The 15,618-nt window shown below is 44.7% G+C and overlaps 1 protein-coding gene across 1 annotated transcript; it reads right to left on the bottom strand.

The window, feature by feature from the left end:
- Positions 1 to 2,163: 2,163 nt before the first annotated feature.
- pkp2 (plakophilin 2) lies at positions 2,164 to 15,185 on the bottom strand. Its single transcript, XM_062517921.1, has 13 exons — positions 14,867 to 15,185; positions 14,453 to 14,529; positions 10,808 to 11,568; positions 10,439 to 10,577; positions 9,977 to 10,184; positions 9,337 to 9,514; positions 6,551 to 6,668; positions 6,209 to 6,370; positions 5,663 to 5,839; positions 5,102 to 5,255; positions 3,967 to 4,159; positions 3,609 to 3,696; positions 2,164 to 2,851 (listed from the first exon to the last, which is right to left on the bottom strand). The coding sequence occupies exons 1-13, from the start codon at positions 15,066 to 15,068 to the stop codon at positions 2,786 to 2,788; spliced, it is 2,523 nt and encodes an 840-aa protein (XP_062373905.1). The 5' UTR covers positions 15,069 to 15,185; the 3' UTR covers positions 2,164 to 2,785.
- Between the last annotated feature and the right edge of the window lie 433 nt (positions 15,186 to 15,618).

Raw genomic sequence — 15,618 nt, 5'->3', positions numbered from 1 at the left:
GTGTGTGTGCGTGTGTGTGTGTCTGTGTGTTTGTGTGTGTGCGTGAGTGCGTGCGTGTGTGTGTGTACACACACGCAGAAATGGGTTTCTCTATACAGGCCTATGATTTGGAGGAGGTCATATTCATGGGTTTCTGTTTGCATTTCATTTACATTTCTGTCCAGCATTGTTGTTCCACATACACACAAATAAAGCTTTGCATTCAGCATGTGTGGGTGCTCTTGTGTCATGCAGGCCTGGCTGGCTAGCAGCTCCATGGGATCTGTTGAGGGGGGAAGGGTAAGGAGCTGCAGCCACCATTTTATGACCTTGATTCTCATGTGTGGCTCAGACTGGACTAAACAGAAGTTCAGCGGCCTAATACACATACATACACACACACACACACACACAGTTGAAGGTACATTTTTCATACAGTAATTATGAGTTACAATGAGATGCACCTGACGGTAGTGTAGATTCACATGCCAAACACACTTCACCCGTCACCTGTCTCTTCTGGGTTCTACTGTGTGATTGAAGTGGAATAATCAAAATGGGCATTACTTAATACATTTAAATTGGAAAATGTATTATTATGGGTTTAAAATATGTACTTGATAGAGGACTACATACTTTTACTAATATTATATTGTTTTCAAGGTCAATAACCCTACAGTACAGCCAAAATTGATGGAAAACCTGCCATTTTGGGATACGGCGGCCAAAATTTAACATGCCCCAAGTCTTAATCTGTTCCAATAGGGGTTCTGACCAGGAATCCATTGAGAAAACTTTGACCAAAAACTAGGCCCAAAAGTTTTAGCAAATGACCTGTCTAAGAGGTACACATACTTCCAGCATAGTATTTCTAATGGGAAAAAGTCTTGTTTGCAGTTATTGGGTGGGGTTGGGAATATATGTTACACGTCATACATTATACATCTCTGGAATAAATTAAGAGACTGCAGCACATTTTTTCTGATGTCATCTCTGCTGAGTGACAGCGGTCTCGTAATTTTGAATATGACCGCAAACTCGTTTGAATGTCACTCAGCAACCATAGGATGACATCAGAAAAATGTGTAGTGGTTTCTTCATGTGTTCCAGAGCTGTGTGTGCGGTCATGTGTGATATGTCATTGAGTTACATGTGGTGTTGTGCCGTGCCCACAACACAGTGTGAAAACAATGATCCCTCTGGGGACGTTACAGACGCTATCTATCTATGATCTGGACTGTGTTGCTGTCAGTTTGCACAGTGACACTATTGTTTCATTTAGCCTTTTGACTGTTTTCTTCATACAGACTTTTGGCTATAGGCGAGTTTGGTAACTCACTAATGCTAGCAAGAGGATGCTAAAGCAGACGTTAAGAGACTGCTCCGCTTCATTGAGTCTTTCACAAGTCTCCACGAAACTCCTCTCAACGGCATGACTAATTTCCCTCTGTGGCCGGCTCAGGTTGGAGATCGGTATGCTGATTAATTGCTGTGCTGTTGACTAGAGGGAGCTTGTCCTGGCTTGTTTTGATGGGGACATGCAGCCACTGGGGCCGTTCTCCACTCTGTTGTTTTGAGGTGTAGAGGGTGATGTCAAACTTTCAAACTACAAAATGACTTTACTGTAACTGACCCTAGGCAGATGGGTTGGGCCCTTGAGTCGTGGATCTGTCGGAGGTTTCTTCCTATATGTATCTCCAATTCTAGGGAGTTTTTCCTTGCCCCTGTTACTCATGGGCTCTCTTTGAATGTTTAACACTCTGTAAAGCGCCATGAGACATGTGTAATGTTTTGGCGCTCTATAAGTGAAAATAATTGAAATTGAAATTGAAAATTGAAACTGCCCTTCATCAAATCGGATTGACTCTGTACAGTCGCGTTCTATTACACTCTTTAAAAAGTAGGGTTCTTGTTGGGATGCTATATAGAACCATGCAGCCTTTAAAGAACCCTTAGGGGTTCCTTTGATGGACCCTTCAAATTGGCATAGAACCGGTTTTGGTTCTATATAGAACCTTTTTTTCTAAAAGTGTATGGGAAGTAGTCTAAGGTCACATGCCAACTCAATCTTCATTATTTTTCCTCGATAGTCCAGTTAGTTTTCATTTCATTGCATCCATCTTAAGGCCGTATTTCTGTAATGATCGTTCTTTGGTAAGAAAATATTTGCACATGAAACAGAAATTCCATAACCACATGAATTGTGGTCTTTAATAATCTTTAATTAAATACTAGACAAAATGGCAAAACTATGTATTGCTGGCAAAACAAACACAAGAAATGTTAAGACATGAGCATTGCAAAAAGGATGAATCTGAATCCACAAAAGTCACTAAATATTCAGTGAATGGCTGGAAACGGAGTCTTCATCACTGCCGATGTACGTTTATCGTTTATTGTTTATCTCGTTTATATTCAGCAACAAAACTAGTTCTTTGAAAACTTCTGAGTGAGAGTCAGTGTTTGTGACTACCTCTGACTATACACTTTTCTCTACGTTCTCTATGTGCTACAGTACATCCCATAGTCCACTCTGAGAGGGACACTCCTCCTGATGAGGGACAGGGCAGTGGAGTGCCAGTCCAGGTGCTTTTGAAACCAGAGCCGCGCGCCCGATGCAAATCGAACAACCCCACCCAGGCTTCTCTGTGCCACTTTACCTAATGAGGTGGAGAAAAACAAGTGCCACACCCTTTCTGTTTGCGCATTCAGGCGAAGCAGCCTGTCAGTGAAACCGGTCACACGCTTGTCATGCGTGATGAGGTATCACCCGCGTCTCCGTCTCCCTCTTCTCCATTAAGGCCCCTCAGTCACATGCGGGCTGCGCCTTCAGCGTCCGGCTGTTGATGAAGTCCGATTTTCGATATCCAGCCTGCCAGTCAGACAACAGAGATGTTATGTACTGTATGATATATGTGCAGAGTTAAAGGGACACTTCACCGATTAGCATTAAGCTTTGTATCTTTAGAAAACCAGTCATGTTTTTGAATGGTCGTGCATCATTCCCTCAGTTTGCCTTGAGAGGGGAGAAATACGGATTTCGATGTTGGACTTCCTGCGGGAATGAAGCACGACCATTCAAAAACATGACTGGTTTTCTAAAGATACAAAGCTTAATGCTAATCGGTGAAGTGTCCCTTTAAGATTAATGTGCATTCTTCACGTTAGAGGCAAGCATGCATGCACATGACTCATTCCACCAGAATACACAGTATCAATAAACACAAAATACCTCATAAAGAGAGAGATATTTTTAACAAAAACATATCGCCCACAATCATTGGCATCCCTGCATGAAAGGCTTTTTTTGGAGACCTGGTAACCCTAAGAAGACCTCTCTCTCCAACTGTAATTCATATGGATTGTTTTGCCTCTCTCTTTAACATCCTTCTAAATGTGAGTGGGGGCTAACATGGGCCTTGTACAAGGTAGTTAGTCACATTTCCAGTTTATTAGAACTCTGTAGTTGTAAATATGGGCGTTTTCAACCAGGTACCTAGTTTCTATAGCCATTCTTTGACTTGTGTGTCAACACACTTTCCTTCTATTTCAATTTAGTGAATTCTCTTGTCTTTCCTATATTGGAAAATGACTAGGGGATTTAACCTCTGTGTCTGTAACAGTCTCACCTTTTTGTAGGCTCCACGGAGCTCAGCTTGGTTCCACATGGTGTGCAGCAGGACACCGGCTGTTTGGGCTGCACGGGTGGGTCCGTACCTATAGAATCAGAATGCATTTACATTACGGCTGCTTAAGGCTATACAGTGTGTGTGGCTATAGCTTAAATCTTGATAAAGACAGCTGAGCAAAATCTCTGACATATCACAGCTACAGTAGATAGTGTGACAGCTTGGCCACTGGGCATTACAATCGCCCTAACACTGTTTGGCAAAAGTAAATAATAATCAGTGATGGTGACTGATGGTGAAATTCTACACCAGCTCCACATGTGTGAGACCCCTGAGGTGTGTGGCAGGGGAGGCTCACCCGTTGTCCCTGGAGCTGATGCTGATGATCTTGGGCAGTGCTCCGTAGTTGACCACGGCGCGGACGTTCTCCGTGTCGGCCTGGCACAGGTTGATGAGGATGTGGCACACAGACATGGTGACGTCCGCCGGGAGGTCGGTGCCCACGTCCGAGCTGGGCAGCATGGCCACCAGTTCAGGCAGCACTTGCTTGACTGGGGAGAGGGAGGGGAGGAGTCACATGAGTGGCAGCCAAGTTAGCACCACTGGCTTTCAATAGACCTCCGAAGTTCGCCTACAAAAATGCTACCATCTTTGCCCAAATAAGGAGATCCGGTATCTTGAGATTTTTTCTATGGGAAAATAACATGGGGATTTTCAACTGTTAAACTCTTGCGGGGATGATGACATTTGAAATGCAGACGTTTTTCGCAACGCAGTTTTGTCCACTGCCGTCTAGTGGATACTGTGATCTTCGGTAGGTGAAGACGGCACACTTTGATCTTTGCTACCCCAGAGCTAATTTACAATGCAACTTAGGGCGCTTTCACACCACTAATTCGATTATTTGGTCCGCTTCCGCTATGCTACGCTTACTGTATGTAGCATATAGACTCCAGCGAGGTCCGCTTTCACACCAGAAAACGAACCAAAATTAGTCTGATTGATTTTTTTCTCAATGTTTATCTTCCGGTAGAAATCGGCGCCAATTTTGACTCACTATTTTGACCTACAGTCTATGGTTTGGACCCCAGTTCGCGTTCTCACCAGAGGGACCGCACCAGAGGTCTACTTTTGGTGCGGAGTCAAGCGGACCGAGACCTCCTCTTTTTGGAGGTCTCGGTCCGCTTGTTTTGGTGCGCACCCGAGTGCGATTAATGCTTTCACACCAACGAAAACGAACCAAACTAAGAGGTTTTGGTACGAATGGACCGTTTGGTGCGCACCAAACGATGTTGGTGTGAAAGCACCCTTAGGCAGTTAGCTTCAATTAACTCCCGGATCTCCTTATATGGCCAAAGATGGCAGCTTTGGATCCTTTTTGTAGGCGAACTTCAGAGGTCTATGACGGACAACTACACAGACAATATGTCACGTGACTGGATCTCTGCTTTTACTCTCAACACCTGACCTGCTCCCAGGGGTGAAGGACTCACCTATCTCACTGTGGTGCTCTCTGAAGCGAGACAGGTTCCTCAGGAGGGACACGCTGGTCTTCTTGATGGCCATCTCCCCCTCCTCCAGCAGGGCCTTCAGCTGGGACAGACCCCCCTCCTTCTGCACTACGATGTGAGCCAGCGACTCTGCTATCTGCTGGTGCAATCCCAAGAGCAACCGTTCAAATCAAAGGCATTTACAGCACTTTCAAACACTTTTCATTTGCAGAATAATTTGAGACATTACTTATTGACCTACTGAACAAGTATCCTCTCGTGCAATTAATAGAGGAACAAGAGTATTGAGATTGCTTTCAGAATGGCAAACATAGGCACTGTTGATAAACTCCAAACTACCGTAGTGCTCTCTGCTTCTCGAGATTTTCTCGATCCCTAAGTAATGATTGCGAAGGAGAGCTTCATAATAATAATAATAATAATAATAATAATAATAACTTGGACTTACATAGCGCCTTTCATAGTACCCAAGGTCGCTTAACAAATGGGGGGGGGATGGGGGGGTTAGGGGTCAAAGGACATTGTGAAAAGAAATGACCGTACCGCTCCGTTCCCGGCGGTCAGGTTCTGCAGGGCTCCCACGGACGCCTCCTGCGTGCACTGCTGGCTGCTGCGGGCGATGAGGGACAGGTACATGCGCGTGGTGATGGCGCTCCACAGCCACTCGGCCCCGCTGGGGTTGGACTTGTCCTCCAGCAGAGGGCGCTGGTGCTCCTGCTGCTGAATGGGAACATCGAGGAGCAGGTCAAACACCACTACAACACCCTGAGATGTACTGTATCACTATACAAGAACAATATTATTATTATAATATATATTATATAGAATAACTATAAAGAGCATAAAAACTAGAGCACTCCTGATAAATATAAAGAGCCTTTGATCAAAAAATGGCTACATGCCATTGGCTTTTGATACTTATCAGGAGTGCCTACATTTCTTCTACTTTTCAAAGTTATCCTATGCCCTTTTTGAAGAGCATTTTTTGACCCAGAGAAGCCTTCTTTTCTTGCTATAAAGAGCTTTAGGCTCTTTCCTAGAACAGTGAGTAGTATTTGAAGGGTAAGGTATAGCTGTGGTGTTGTTTACCTCTACAATCTCAACACTCCTGCCTGGGAAACAGCCCGGGGTCTTGGTCTTGACCATGGCGGTGTCTCGCGTCGCGTACAGGTCTCCAGCGTACCTCACAGGGAGCTCCGCCTCCAGTTGGTAGGAGAGGTTGTGCAGAATGCAGACACAATTCTCTGTTGTCTGGTCACATGAATACCAGTGAAAGAGAGAGTCAATATCAGAAGTGGTACTTAAAAAACATGAAGCAGACATGATAGCACAAGTCCCATCAAAAGCTTGTGGAAAGCCCACACACACATCAAAAGCCAATTCATGTGTGGCAGGAAGGAAGTGGAAAGGTGCAGGTGTGTATGTTGAGACCTTGTCATCAGGCTGGTAGTCGGCGATGGTCCCTCGTATGTAGTAGATCAGAGCGTCGATGAGGCCAGTTCTCTCTCGCATGGCCTTACGGCCGTCAGGGCCCGACGAGCTGAGGTTGCTGGGGAGGTGAGACACACACAAAGTCAGGCGTCAACTATAATATAACATTTAAAAGTGACTAATCTAAACAATGTTGTTTCCTAATGAGTAGGCTACTAATGAATAATTCAATCATCAATGATTCCCTGAATCATCAATAACATTACAAGCAAATAATATTAATGCTCAGTACTAAAAATCTAAAAATGTTTTGTAATTTTTTTATTTCCATGTCACAACACTACGCCGCTCGTTACATTATCATTAAGATCGGACTGGGAGGGGTGATGCAGCAGTAACAACAGGAGGTGGTGAGTGGGAACACACAGCCTGGTTTCCCTGGGTGACCCCATCATGTTTTGAAACGCCCAATACATACTGGCATCATTATCATTATGGGATACGTAGGGCAGAATAACAGAACAGTAGGTGCCTTCATGCTTGGAGTATGTTAGGAATGGAACAACACTATTTAAACCTCTCTGGCTCGTTGGGGTCATTGCTTCTGCGTGAAAACTGAAGTTGGATCAAAGTTTGGATGGAAGATATTCATAAGATATGGAAATGATGACCTGACATTGCACTACCTGTGGATCGTTCTTTAAGCAAAGCACTTACAGTAAATGAACTCCAGCACATAAACTCCAGGGAGTAACAAGTAACATTGACATGAATCAATGAAATCTTACATTCTCCACCTCGCCCGAGCTGGATAGAAATGATTTTGACAATGGGCCCATCCTGTTCAAACCCCCCACTGGAACATGCTAGTTGGACAAAGGCATGACCTCATTCTGCGTCTGGACAAAAGCAGCATTCTGGGGATGCCATCGTCACCCTCTGCACTGCTTCAGTGTATCAGCCCAAGGCATCAGCATTCTCCCACTGATATCAGAGTCTTCTAGCCTCCAGTCAGGCTCCTCAGTAGCAACTCCCACTGTGTTGAAAACAACCCACCCTATGATCGATCATTACATCACTTCCCAATCCATCACAATGTTACCATGCGACTAGAATCCAACGCCCATCAAATAGTCCATTCTACCCTCAGCAATTACCATCCACTAAAAAGCGCCCATAATCTATGGGGTCAAGGGTCAGCCTTGTAATAAAATCACCTCTGACTCCGACATCCCAAAGTGCCTGAGAAGAACCTCCTTATCTGGAGTCTGGAATCATCCAGACCATCCTCCCTGCAGTCATAACCGCTATCATGGAACAAGGAGGGGTAGCACATAGCATAGCTATCTCAGTGATATAAAGAAAAAATACTAAAGTACTTGAACAGTTCAGTTACTGTGTGTGCTATTCTAAAGAAGATGAAAGTCAAAGCTGCTTACTGTTAAAGGGAAACCTGAAATCTCAAGGGAAAAAAAAGAACATTCTTCTACTGAAAAAAAAAATCTCTTTTTATGGAAATTGATCCAATAGTCATCGTGGACTAAAGGTAACAGATAACAGCACTGCTGGTGTTCCATTTCAACACTAACCCAAAGGGGTACTGTATAAGCAAACGGACAGGACCCTATTAATGATTAGATCAGCCATGGCACACACAGGCGGAATACTGAGCAGCCTCTGGGCAATCGCTCTTCAGGTAAATAAAAGGGTGTGTGTCTAAAAACATTGGCTCCTGAAACTGCTGAAACCGATACGGGAAATAAATTATTCAGGTCCCGGCAGTGTTGCCAGGACAACAGGTCTTGTTACAGGGCAGGTTTTGTTTGTGGCTGGGACAGACTAGGCAAAGTGCCAGATTTTCCGCGCAGGACTCCTCTCACTGTTTGATCAGCTTGTTTGGGTGTGTCTGCCTTCACACACAGGGTTGGGCTGGGACTGGGAGGTAAGCCTGCTGGTGCTGCGCACTGCGATGTCGTAAACCGGTAGTGGGTTTACGCACACTTTACACTAACAATTTATCCTCAGGCCTCTGTTTTCTTTCAGTGCACTCCTGAGATCCCGGCTTTGTAAAAGGACACTGGCCCAGAGGAGTCTCGAACATAATACTTGTATCAACCGTTTAGAAAAAGGAAAATCCCTTCACCACAACCCGATACGCCTCCTGCGCACATACACCAAATACTGTATGAATAGGAAATGATTCATCAAAAGAATCCCATAATATGTGAGGGGAGGTACAGTAGGCTTATGAGTTGCTTTCATCTGTCAGAATAAAGTAAGTCAGTAGTCAATAAGACACCCAGTATTACCCAGAAGTTGAGAAAATTACTCATATCTTTTGTAGAAATGTAATTCAGTGTGTAATCTGTGCTACTCTTTGCTTGTGGCCTTTGTATAATCATCTTTGATAGGCTTGTTCCTCAACTGTATATTCAGAAGCTCTGAAGGACTCAGCCCTCTTACGCGACCTCATGATAAATATCACACAGACATGAGACATTGTGTGAGAGGGTGGGACACACATCTAGACACGTCGAGACAGAAGGACACCTCATCTCCAAACATAAAACGCATGGTGAACTGCCCTTGACCGCAAAAGGGCATGGACGTGTCAAACTGGCCCTGATCTGATATCTTATAAATCAAAATGAAATAAACGATCTGCACAAGATCAAATACCTACATATGGTTCCATTCAAATACTAAAGCGAAAGTGGGCAGCCAATTTGAATGGATTCAAATACAAATGCTGCAACAAATGGCCTTGTTCTCTGGGTCTGACCTACCGTAAGCAGCCTGTGGCGTTGTAGAAGACCTCTGAGTCGGCCAAGAGGTCCTCTTTGGGGTTCTCTCCTTCGTTGATGCCGGAGCAGGGCACCATCACAGACTCCGTGAGAGTGCTCAGGGCCTCTCGCAGAAGATACTCCTTCAGTTGGTCGTGGGAGGACAGGTTCCATAACAGTCCTGGAAAGACGCGGTGAGTCAACGTATTATCAAGAAAACAGTGTGATGAAACATTGACACACAACAAGAAAATATGACAAATACGACCAAACTCAGATGACGCAATAAGACAATATGACCAAACTCAGATGGCGCAATAAGATGATATGACCAAACTCAGGAGAAATCCATTAGGCTTTTTCAGCAGTAGTGGGTCTTCTTACTAAAGGCATCTACTCTGGGGCAGTTCGGGGTTATGTGCCTTGCTCAAGGACACAGTGGTTACAGCTCTGGGACTCAACTAATGACCCTCCACTGATTCAACTGGATGCCCAGATCTTTAACCACTGGACCACAAATAACATATTTGACCACGTCAAATATGTTATTTAATGTAAAATCAAGTGGAAAAATTCCTGTTTGAAATGGAATGAAATTCATCTGATTTGTAGTCGACCAAGGTTCCCTGTGCACACCACCCACCTGTGAGTTGTCTCCGGGTCTCTGTGTCTCTGCTGGTGCGGAGCAGGCTCAGGACGGCCGGTACGCCCTCGCAGTCCCTCACCTCCATCTTGTTCTGGTTGCTGTCGTAGACGATGTTCCGCAGAGCCCCAGCGGCGGCCTGCTCCAGCTCCTCACTGTCACTCTGCAGGAGGCCGATCAACTTCTCGATGCCGTGCAAGTACGAGACCTATAGAAAGGCCCACGCGTTGAACTTAAGTACAGTATGTAGCTATAACATAACTACAATGACTAAGGGGTGGCTAAACAGTTCCCTTTTTTTAGTAGGATAAACTCAGAAAACTTTCATTTTCACTATTTACCACAACCTTACTTTTTACTAGTATAACTACTATTAACTATTCATTATGTAGTAGTAACTTCTCTTCACTCTGCAATTACACAAGAGTCTCAGAGAGAGACAGAGCCGTCTTGTTGCGCTACCTTCTTCTTGGCCTCAGCACTGTTGAAACACTGATGCTGCAGGAAGGAGGCGGCAGAAACCTGCATGTCGAGGTCGTCCTGTGCCAAGAGAGCGACTGCTTTCTCCACCGTCATCATAGCGCCCTGCCCCTCCGCTTTCCTGAGAAGGGTGACACAAGAGACGTTAGAAATAACACCACATTCCTGACTCGGCCATATTCCCATGGTTAATCATTCGTGAAATAACAATAACAAGCGTTATTTGCATAGCACCTTTCACAGACAGAATGCAGCTCAAGGTGCATTTCAAGTGCTTCCATAAAGTGCTTCCACAAAGTGCTTGACAAAGGACTACTATAGCCTACTCTCTGTGTCAACAAAATAGCTCACCGTTCAGTGACCGTTGTCTGCTGGACCTGTTGTCCAACTGCCGCCTTTTTCACGCTGACGTCCAGCTCCATGCTGACCACAGAGCCTGGGCAAGACCCGCAAGGCCTCTCTCCCTCTGACCGCTGGCTCTCCCTCCTCACGGCCACCTGGTTCAGCCAGGACAGGCTGCCTGCGTCCTGACTGCCCCCCCCAGTCTGGCCCTCGGACTGCCCTGCCGTCTGCCACGCCACCTGCCACGCCACCTGCCCCCCCACCTGCCCCCCCACCTGCCCCCCGGCCTGCCTGAGTGTTCCGTACGTGCCCCTGGCCACCCGCTGGGCCTCGGTGCTCCGGTAGGGAGTGCTGCTGTGCATCTGGAGGTCCTCCCGCGCTGCCGGCGGCGGTCTGGGTCTGGGCCTGGGCTGGGACAGGGGCTGGTTGGCGGGCCGGTTCACGGCTCCGTGGATGGTGTTGTACGAGCGGCTCCCGCGCACCACCTCGGAGTGGGCGTAGCGGTGGGAGGACGGCGGCAGCGAGCGAGGGCTCTGCTCCATGGCGGACGGACGCGGCGCGGGCATGGTGAAGGAGCCGTTGGCCCAGCTGGCGCCGGTGCCGAGGCCGAGGCCGTAGCGCTGCGCTCTCTGGCCCAGGTGGGCACGCAAGGGCACGGGGCTGGCGTCCGGAGTCACGTCCACACGCTGCAGAGGACTCTTGAGGCCCGCTTTCCAGGTGAAGCTGTTGCCACCATCATAAGTCACCAGTCGGCCATGAGAGTAATTACGCTGTAAAAGTGGAAGAATGCGTTATGAACACTGATCATAGTTATAGCTCACTCCAACATGATGGACTCAACAGTTTCCACTCTTAATACATAATGTATATCATCATTAACATCACCATGATGCATCATTTCCACACTGAATCAATAATACGTACAGTATGACTGAAAAAAGTAACATATACTGGAAAGCATGAAAGGCATTTGAAAGGCATGTACAGTAAAACTACACAACAATTAAGTCAAAGGTTATCATACAGAACATACAACAAAATTTCATATTCTAGCATATAAGATATAAACAGAGGTCTGAGAACTAACTACAGATTCAAATTGCATTCAAATGCATTCTAAGCTGTGATTTATTTGACATAATTCAGAATACAGCTTTTGTTAATTCTCTCCTAAAATGGATGGCTGTAAACAATGGCTTTGTTTCCTGCTGTTCTTATCAGAACCTTTCTTTTATTGATATTCTTCAGCTACTGGGTTTCTTCTATTCTTCCAGCATTTGCATACACAAATATATCCAAAACGCCAACAGACTAGGTGTGCGATGATGACAAGAAAAACCAGAGTGGGGCTGACATTTCCGTCGTGGTGAACCGACGTGAACCTAAAGGCACACTAATCCCAACATGGAAAAGGATCTGTCAAGAGGAAGGCCATGAGCTTGCACTACAAACAGCACATTTATTTTACAGGCTAGCAGCCCTGCATTCCTCGCATGTTTTCCCTGCAGACGCCGAGACACAGGGACAGGGCTATATTTAACGTCTAACAGGCTAATCCCCCGACATGCAATATAAAACACATGGACCCATACACAACACACACTAGATGCCTAGAGCCATGTCTGCTTCGCTACAAAAGGAGACAGAAAGAGCTGTTGATATATCAGTAGTTAAGTAATCAATGTCAGTGACCAGCTTGTATAGGCAAGGTTTACATATTGCACAGTGGAACTGCAGTGGATCAAACCTCCATCCCCAAAGCTTAAAGACATCTGATGGATAGCACAGAACAATCATGCTTTCTATACTGTTTGCTCTGTGCTGGGCCTACATTCCCAAGAGCTGTTGATATGTCAATAGTTAATGAATCAATATCAGTGACCAGCTTGTATAGACAAGGTTTACATATTGAGAGAGAGAGAGAGATGCCACACACTCCGAATAATGCCGCTTTAATAATAAATAATTGACTTATAACTCGGAGTGTGCGGCATCTCTCTCTCTCTCTCTCTCTCTCCATAAGTTTATAACAGTTGCCTGCTCCTCGTTTTTGGCGTGCGTTTGCACCTCTCCTTCAAGGTTTACATATTGCACAGTGGAACTGCAGTGGATCAAATCTCCCTCCCCAAAGCTTAAAGACATCTGATGGATAGCACAGAACAATCATGCTTTCTATACTGTGTTTGCTCTGTGCTGGGCCTACATTCCCATGTTTCCTGGCTACTGGACATGATGGAGCATGTGTGATTTGAAGTTTTTATGGGCCAATGTGTGTGCATGAGTCCTAATAGTCTGAAATGTTTGAAAACTAAACAAAACGAATCCACTCAGATCTCTGCCAGGTCCATTACAGAGCACGCACCATAGGGGTTAGGAAATGTCAGGAGAAGTCTTTGCATTCCTGTAATTTGACCAACACAACTGATAACACACTCTGTTAAATAGGTGGAGGGAAAGAGTTGGCAAAGCTGGCCACTGGGAATTACTGGGACTTGGTTCTGTCCATACACGCCAGGTAGAAAGTTGTTTTAAACAAGAAATATTGCCTTCACTTCCTCATTGATTAACTACTACTGTGCTTACCTAAAATATTCATGATGATATTATTACCAATGTATTCTTATGTACTATATATACTACCATCTGGCCATATCATTTGAACACCATCAACATTATTATCAATCATTCACAATTGCATCTTTCAGTCAGAACAAATAAGACAACCAAATTAGCTTGTGTGTTATGAGAGCAGACAACAGTAGTTGTTTAAAGTATTGCTGTACTCCGTTCATTATTCATGACTCCAATAACACCACACACCATTATTACACCTATCTTCTCACATGTCCTCAATCTCCCACAGCAGCGCTAGGTTTCTGGTGGCAGACCACTTCACCACCACTGAACTACACTAGACCACTACGGTTCCAGCTTATCTCAAATATCTCAAATATTTGCCCTCTCAGCACAGGCATTAACTGATTAAATAATTATGCAGTCCCTTTCAAATGGCACACAGCCTTTCTTTTGACTGTATCTGAGCTTGGCTCCAGGACCTCATTCAAAGAACTCTAGATTCAGATGAAAATGATACAAGTAGCTTTACATGTCCACCATCTATCCCTAAGTTTCAGCGTCAATTTTCATTAGTTTTCATTCAAAGATTTAAAAATATTTGACATTGGATTTTTTTCAGTTTTTCCAATGTCTGTATTTTGTCAATGCCCTCTGTACATTATATAATATTGTTGTAGATCTATGAATTGCAGCAAATCTGATCTCTTTAAAAACACTGATGTATCAAGACTATAGAGGCCAATTTTACCTCCACATGTGAAGACTAGGCACAAGATAGACTATTAGTTAATAATAGTAGCATTACAGCAGTAATAATGTCTAGAAAACATTCTCACTATGCACATGGATTTACAGAGAGCATCCATGTCTCCCATCATGATGAAGGACATGACATCACTTTCTGATATCTTCAGTATCTGGTGCTGAATATAACACCGGTGTGCTAATTCAACTGGATGCTTGAAAAGTCTTTCCCATAGTGACTCAAGCAAATGAGAATGTAACACATAAGAACAAGACAAATTACATTATTACAGAGTTGTAGGAAGGTGTGTTGATGCGATGCGTCACACTTACGTTCAGGTGAAGGGAGTGTCCATTCGTCATCCCATAGCTGCTGGATAAGCTCTTACTGCTGGTCGCAAGAGGGCTGCCTGAGAAATGATACAAATGTAAACAGCCTCTACATCTAACCCATCTGATCAAGTGTCTTGGTTTGTTGACCAATGAATTTACCAGAAACCAAATTGAAAACAGCTTATGTCATTGGTAGCCTGTTCGTTTGGCAAACTATCTGCGCAAAAGAGTCTGATTTTTTTAGACGTGGTTTGTCAGAACAATGATCAATGCCTATCTGACAAAACCTGTCAGACAGGGAAATCAAAGAAGAACACAAGTTTTCTTTTATACACGAGATATGTGTCCTCAATGTCCAAAATGTTACAAGAATTAGTAGCCTAAGCATATAGGCCCAATATTGTCAAAACCTACTGTGGGATGATAATCTTCCTTTGCGAGCGAGGGTATGTTGCACTTGTTGCTGAACTCTTAGGCTCCGTTCAGCTAACAAATTCCTGGATGTCGTAATTTTTTCTTCTGTAGGCACAGCCAAACTTGTGTCATTGGCTTCTGAAGACAGCAATATTTCCTGTACTGGTAAAACTGACTTTATGAAACGCGGTTCCAAAGCCATTTCACACTCTTTCAAACTTCCAGATGCTTCCGGCGCAGATACACTCGCCACCACCTCTTCAGGTGGAGAGAGAAGGACAGGTGTTCCTCGCTTGAGTCACTGCTGTTTGCTCCACACTCCACAGTTCCCTTCACTGCTTTGTGAGTTAAGAGGGGCGTGGTCTGAATCATTTTGGGGCATACGATTGGCTTATTTTGATGCACGCTAGACAGTGCAGATAATATTAGAACAACATAATGAAGTATTGCAATATTGATGGAGTGACTGGCATGGCAGTAGCCTATTCCTGTGAACTTCGTTCTGGACATGCTTCTGTTGTCAAATCTATGGAGCCACTAAAGAGAGAGTTTTGGTGAACACAAGAAACTACCTGGTGCGCACCAGAAACGTAGGCCTACCCCAAAAAGTTGAATTTCTGGTGAACATGCGAACGTATCTGCTGTGAACTTTAAAACAATAGGCACAATAATAATATTAATCATCATCATCATCATCATCATCATCATCATAAAGGAATTATCTCCCATAAGGGCTTTGGAGCTCCCTAAAC

The sequence above is a fragment of the Sardina pilchardus genome, chromosome 17, assembly GCF_963854185.1.
Source record: "Sardina pilchardus chromosome 17, fSarPil1.1, whole genome shotgun sequence".
Taxonomy (NCBI): Eukaryota; Metazoa; Chordata; class Actinopteri; order Clupeiformes; family Clupeidae; genus Sardina; species Sardina pilchardus.
This window is presented reverse-complemented; position numbering and strand designations above follow the sequence as displayed.

Bases quoted from the DNA above. Each gene is read 5' to 3' on its own strand.
- pkp2 (XM_062517921.1), bottom strand. From the start codon at position 15,068: ATGGCTTTGGAACCGCGTTTCATAAAGTCAGTTTTACCAGTACAGGAA. The intron at 11,569-14,452 runs GTAAGTGTGACG...CCACTTTTACAG, and splicing joins GACACTCCCTTCACCTGAAC to CGTAATTACTCTCATGGCCG. The intron at 2,852-3,608 runs GTGAGACTGTTA...TCTGACTGGCAG, and splicing joins TCCGTGGAGCCTACAAAAAG to GCTGGATATCGAAAATCGGA.